This window comes from Humulus lupulus, chromosome 8, assembly GCF_963169125.1.
Source record: "Humulus lupulus chromosome 8, drHumLupu1.1, whole genome shotgun sequence".
In the NCBI taxonomy this organism is placed as follows: Eukaryota; Viridiplantae; Streptophyta; class Magnoliopsida; order Rosales; family Cannabaceae; genus Humulus; species Humulus lupulus.
The window spans coordinates 176,744,560-176,750,796 of record NC_084800.1 but is presented as its reverse complement, the minus strand read 5'-3'; the positions used below and the strand labels follow the sequence as shown (position 1 = coordinate 176,750,796).

Sequence of the window (6,237 nt, the reverse complement as noted above, 5' to 3'; positions counted from 1 at the left end):
TGGGCCGCGGCAGGAACATTTATTTGCCGCGGCAAGATACATTTTCCTGCTTTTTTTTTTTTTTTTTTTTTTTTTTTTTTTTTTTTTTTTTTTCACGGTTTTCACGGTTCAAAGAGAGAAATAACTAAATTGAAATAACTAAATGTTCAACTTAAAAATAAAAATGAAGAAAATAATTAAAACTGAAAACAATAAAGAGTGCTACGTTTAACGTCGCTAGCTCGACTCAGAACTTCAATCTTCATCAACATAAACTGGGTCTTCAAGGTACATTACATGAACTTGCTCCTCCTTGGCCATTGACTCATAATAAGGCTTCAGTCTCTGGCCATTCACCTTGAAAGACTTCCCCGTGCTTGGGCTTACAACTTCGACCGCTCCATGAGGAAAAACCTTGGTAACAATGAACGGACCTAACCAGCGAGACTTCAACTTCCCTGGAAAGAGTTTAAGGCGAGAGTGATACATGAGGACTTTCTGACCTTCCACAAAGCTCTTCCGAAGAATATGTTTGTCATGAAAAGCTTTGGTTTTCTCCTTATAGATTTTCGCGCTCTCATATGCTTCATTGCGTATTTCTTCTAACTCATGCAATTGAAGCATTCTTTGTTGTCCTACAGCAACCGTGTCCAAGTTACACTTCTTTACAGCCCACCACGCCTTATGCTCTAGCTCCACCGGTAGATGACAAGGTTTACCATACACCAATCGATAAGGTGACATACCGATAGGTGTTTTATATGCCGTTCGATACGCCCACAAGGCATCATCTAGCCTTGTACTCCAATCTTTCCGGTTTGAATTTACAGTTTTCTCAAGGATCAATTTGATTTCACGATTAGAAACCTCCGCTTGCCCGTTGGCTTGTGGATGATAAGCAGCTGTCACCTTGTGAGTTACACTATAGCGTCGAAACAATGCTTCTATACTCTTGTTACAAAAATGAGTGCCTCGATCACTAAGTATAGCCTTAGGTGTACCAAAACGCACAAAAATGTTGGAGCGAATGAAATCCACTACTGTTTTGGAATTGTCCGTTCTAGTTGCAATCGCTTCCACCCATTTAGACACGTAGTCTACCGCCAATAAAATATATTCATAGCCGAAAGAGGATGGGAATGGTCCCATGAAATCCATACCCCAAACATCAAAGATTTCAAGAATTAAAATGGGAGTTTGAGGCATTTGATCCTTGGCCGTTATGTTACCCACTCGTTGACAACGATCACATGCCTTACAATAAGCATAAGCATCTTTGAAAATTGTGGGCCAATAGAAACCGCTGTCAAATATCTTACGAGCTGTCCTCTTAGGTCCAAAGTGTCCACCACAAGCATAAGCATGACAAAAAGCAAGGATGGAACGAAATTCAGATTCCGGTACACATCTACGAATGATTTGATCAGTACAATACTTCCAAAGATAAGGTTCATCCCATATATAGTGGCGAGCATCATGCTTAATCTTGTTCCGTTGTGCTTGTGTGAGATCACTTGGTAACTCCTTTGAAGCAAGGTAGTTTACAATGTCGGCATACCAAGGAATAACTTCTTGCATGGCAAGGAGTTGCTCATCTGGAAACCGCTCATGCAATGGTAAGAACTCCTCCTCCCGAATCAACCGACTCAAGTGATCAGCCACTAGATTTTCTGAGCCGCTTTTATCTTTTATCTCCAAGTCAAACTCTTGTAACAATAAAATCCACCGAATAAGTCTTGGTTTTGCCTCCTTCTTTGCTAGCAAATATTTAAGAGCAGCATGGTCGGTATATATGATTACTTTCGTCCCAATCAAATAAGAACGGAACTTCTCCAAAGCATAGATAACCGCCAATAGTTCCTTCTCAGTGGTAGAGTAATTTAACTGTGCATCATTTAGAGTTCTAGAAGCATAGTAAATCACATGAGGAAGCTTACCAACCCGCTGCCCTAGGACTGCACCCACTGCATAATCACTAGCGTCACACATAAGCTCAAAAGGCAACTCCCAATTCGGTGGCTGGATAATAGGAGCTGTAGTCAAAGATTCTTTCAATATATTAAAGGCCAGTAGACACTTCTCATCAAACTCAAACTTAACATCTTTTTGGAGGAGCTTGCACAGTGGCGTAGAGATTTTAGAGAAGTCCTTTATAAATCGTCGATAGAAACCCGCATGACCAAGAAACGACCGTATTTCCTTGACACTAGATGGAGGTGGTAAAGACCGAATGAGATCAACTTTGGCCTTGTCCACTTCAATTCCTTTTTCTGAGATAACATGTCCCAAAACAATCCCCTGCTGTACCATAAAATGGCATTTCTCCCAATTCAAAACTAGATTGGTCTCAATGCAGCGTTTGAGAACCAAAGTAAGATTATGCAAGCATTTATCAAATGAATCGCCATATACACTGAAATCATCCATGAATACCTCAATAATGCTCTCAATGTAATCTGAAAAGATACTAACCATACATCTCTGAAATGTAGCAGGAGCGTTGCATAAACCGAATGGCATTCTCCGAAAAGCAAATGTGCCAAAGGGACATGTGAAAGTCGTCTTCTCCTGATCTTCTGGGGCTATGACAATCTGATTATACCCCGAATAACCATCTAAGAAACAGTAATAGGGGTGGCCAGCCAATCTCTCGAGCATCTGATCAATGAATGGTAGGGGGAAGTGATCCTTTCGAGTTGTCGAATTTAGCTTGCGGTAATCAATACACACCCGCCACCCTGTTTGAACTCGAGTTGGAACCAACTCATTCTCATTATTCTTCACCACAGTAATGCCAGACTTCTTGGGTACCACTTGAACTGGACTCACCCATTTACTGTCAGAGATTGGGTAAATCACACCCACACTAAGGAGCTTCAGAATCTCCTTCTTCACAACTTCCATCATTGGTGGGTTTAATCTCCGTTGCGCCTCACGTGTTGGCTTAAACCCTTCTTCAAGTAAGATTCGGTGCATGCACATGGAAGGGCTAATCCCCTTAATATCCGCTATAGACCAACCAATGGCTGTTTTATACTCTCGGAGTACTCTCATTAATTTGTCTTCTTGGCCTTGGTTAAGATTTCTTGCAATTATAACAGGAAGTGTCTCGTTCTTCCCCAAGTAAACATATTTGAGATGCTCCGGAAGAGGCTTCAATTCAAGTGTAGGAGCTTGAATAATTGATGGCTGCAATTTATCATTAGAAATCGGCAAATCAAGAAATGCAACCTTCTTAAAAGTCTTGTCAAAACCACTATTGAGTGTGGTTATGACATCCATGATCTCATGAGACAAATCTTCATCGGTCAACACAAGATGCTCCCTCAACACAACCTCCAAATCATCTTCACTATGCAAATCTAAAACTCGTTGAGAAAGACTATCCAACACATCAATAGAGTAAACAGCGTGCACATCACTTGGATATCTCATAGCCTCAAAAATATTAAATCGAATAGTTTCCCCATCAAATTCCATGGTCAACGTACCGTCATGCACATCAATTTTAGTTCTCGCAGTTTTCATGAATGGCCTTCCCAACAAAATTGGAGTGGAGCATGGAATAGATTCATCTTCCATATCAAGAACATAAAAATCAGCCGGAAACACCAATTCATTAACTTGAACTAAAACATCTTCTATTACACCCCTGGGATAAGCATTCGACCTATCAGCAAGTTGAATAATCACCCCCGTTTCTTCAAGTGGACCGAGATTCAATGAAGCATAAATGGAGAATGGCATGACATTGATAGAGGCTCCCAAATCCAACATACACCGCTCAATTCTTTTATTCCCAATAGTGCAAGGGATAGTAAAAGTACCAGGATCCTTACACTTTGGTGGAAGCTTCTTTTGTAGAACTGCGGAAACATTCTCCCCCACACTAACTTTTTCATTACCCCTCAACTTACGCTTATTAGTGCACAACTCTTTCAGGAACTTGGCATAGCGCGGCACTTGTTTAATAGCGTCAAGAAGAGGAATATTCACTTCTACCTTTCGGAATGTATCAAGAATCTCCTTGTCAACCTCTTCCTTTTTTGTCTTTTTCAGTCTGCTTGGGAATGGAGGTGGAATGACAATAGTAGGCTTAGGCCTGAGTTGTGTAGGGGTGGTTGGCTTTGGTGGAACATCATCATTGACTGAGCAATCGACTTGTGGCTTGGATGACAATGTACTGGGCACTGGAGGATTAGGTGGATCATATTGCGTCCCACTACGCAAAGTTACTGCACTAGCATTCTCTTTGGGATTCATCTCAGGTTGTGAAGGCAATTTATTTGACAGATGAGCCTCCAACCGGTTATATGATGCCGCTAATTGTCCCACCTGATTCTCCAAACTCTTGATGGAAGCTTGGGTGGTTTGCTGAAATTGAAGAGTATTTGTGGCAAGAGCATTGATTAAATCCTCAGTAGAAGGTTTAGCATTTGGTGGTGGAGCAGCCTGCGGTGGTTGTGATGGTCTAGGTGCATAATTATTTTGAGACCTCTGTTGTGTAGTGAACCCAGGTGGTCTTGCTGCTGTTGGTTGTGGAGCTAGTTGTTGTTGATTCCCATATCGAAGGTTTGGATGATCACGCCAGCCAGGATTATAGGTTTGTGAAAATGGTTCATAATACATCTGACGTAATTGACCAGGAAAATTTCCTACAGCGTTAACACCCGCAGTTTCTCCCTCTACTAGAATGGGGCACGTATCAGTAGGGTGCCCCACTACTTGACAGATTCCACATGGCCGCACCTGTTGGCCCAAAGCTAATTGTTGTACCACTGAAGTCAGTTGAGCTATCTGTTGACCAAGTTGATTATCAACAGTAGTTTGCACCTCGTTAACCTTTCTTGAAGATGACATATGCTCCTGGCGAGTGCCAAACTGTTGGGAATTAGCTGCCATATTAGAAATCAAGCTCCTGGCTGCTGCAGGAGTCTTGTCCACTAGTGCCCCTCCACTGGCTGCATCAATCATACTTCTGTCCAACGGCAGTAATCCCTCATAGAAATATTGAATCAATAGTTGCTCACTGATCTGATGGTGAGGACAACTAGCACACAACCGCTTAAAGCGCTCCCAGTAATCATAGAGTGATTCTCCCACAGCCTGCCTGATGCCACAAATTTCTTTCCTTATACTCCCCACTTTAGACGCTGGAAAATACCGCTCCAAAAACAAGGTCTTCATAGTGTTCCAGGTCTCCACAGTACCAGGGGGGAGATAATACAGCCACTCCTTTGCTGAATCCTTTAGAGAGAAAGGAAAAGCTCGGAGTTTTATCTGTTCTTCTGTCACTGAGGCTGGCTTCATACTGGAGCATACAATATGGAACTCCTTGAGGTGATTATTCGGATCCTCACCAGGCAGCCCATGGAACGATGGCAATAGATGAATGAGGCCCGACTTAAGCTCAAAATTCACATCAAGAGGTGCATATTGAATGCAAAGCGGTTGTTGATCAATATCTGGCGCAGCCAACTCTTTCAACGTCCTATTTTGTGCCATATCTCTGTAAGATGTAATAGAATCGTCTGAATCTGAGTCGTGAGACAATAAGGGCACTTTCACAGGATCCACTTGATGAGCAAGACGTTGAAAGAGTGGATTATCAGTAATAGTCCGCGAAGTCCGAGAAGAAGATGAAGTAGCAAGATACTGTTTGATTGCCTCCAACCTATTCTGAGTGTCTTCGCCAGACATATAACTCTGAGATGCCAAGAGAAATCAAGTTAGTAAGCGTAAACCAATATGAATAATAAAAAGAATTAAATAGTTCCCCGGCAACGGCGCCAAAAATTTGATGCGTGTCGTATTGCGTACCAAATTTAACAAATATTTTATTTACTCTAAAACCAATTATTTAGTATAACGGCAAATAGAGGTCGAACCCAAGGGAACTATATTCAGTTTATTATTCACATAAGCTTAACAAAGTTAAATTGGAAAGGGGGGTTTTGGAAAGTAAAAGTAAAAGCAAGAATTATAAAAACAATTAATAGCAAGAAGAGATTAACAACGATTTTAAAGATGGTTAAGAATTATTCTCCACCTCAGACAGTCATGCAATTATATCAATAATGAATATTATTCCGATTCCCAATTAAACTATTAACCCTACAGATAACGCTTAAGCAGTCAATTATCTCAATCTCCCTATCACAATCAATTACGGCTAAGCGCTCAATAATTAATTCTTTTTACCAAACAACAAACCTATTAAGCATACGATTCATTTAATTTAGTAAAAGCATTAACAAC

The 6,237-nt window shown here is 41.1% G+C and overlaps 1 protein-coding gene across 1 annotated transcript; it reads right to left on the bottom strand.

Moving 5' to 3' along the window:
* Positions 1-234: 234 nt before the first annotated feature.
* On the bottom strand, positions 235-5,680 carry LOC133796283 (uncharacterized). The gene is made up of 2 exons (XM_062233757.1): positions 981-5,680; positions 235-863 (listed from the first exon to the last, which is right to left on the bottom strand). Exons 1-2 carry the CDS (start codon positions 5,677-5,679, stop codon positions 235-237), a joined length of 5,328 nt encoding a protein of 1,775 aa, XP_062089741.1. The 5' UTR covers position 5,680.
* Between the last annotated feature and the right edge of the window lie 557 nt (positions 5,681-6,237).

Bases quoted from the DNA above. Each gene is read 5' to 3' on its own strand.
- LOC133796283 (XM_062233757.1), bottom strand. From the start codon at position 5,679: ATGTCTGGCGAAGACACTCAGAATAGGTTGGAGGCAATCAAACAGTAT. The intron at 864-980 runs GTACACCTAAGG...ATCATCCACAAG, and splicing joins CAACATTTTTGTGCGTTTTG to CCAACGGGCAAGCGGAGGTT.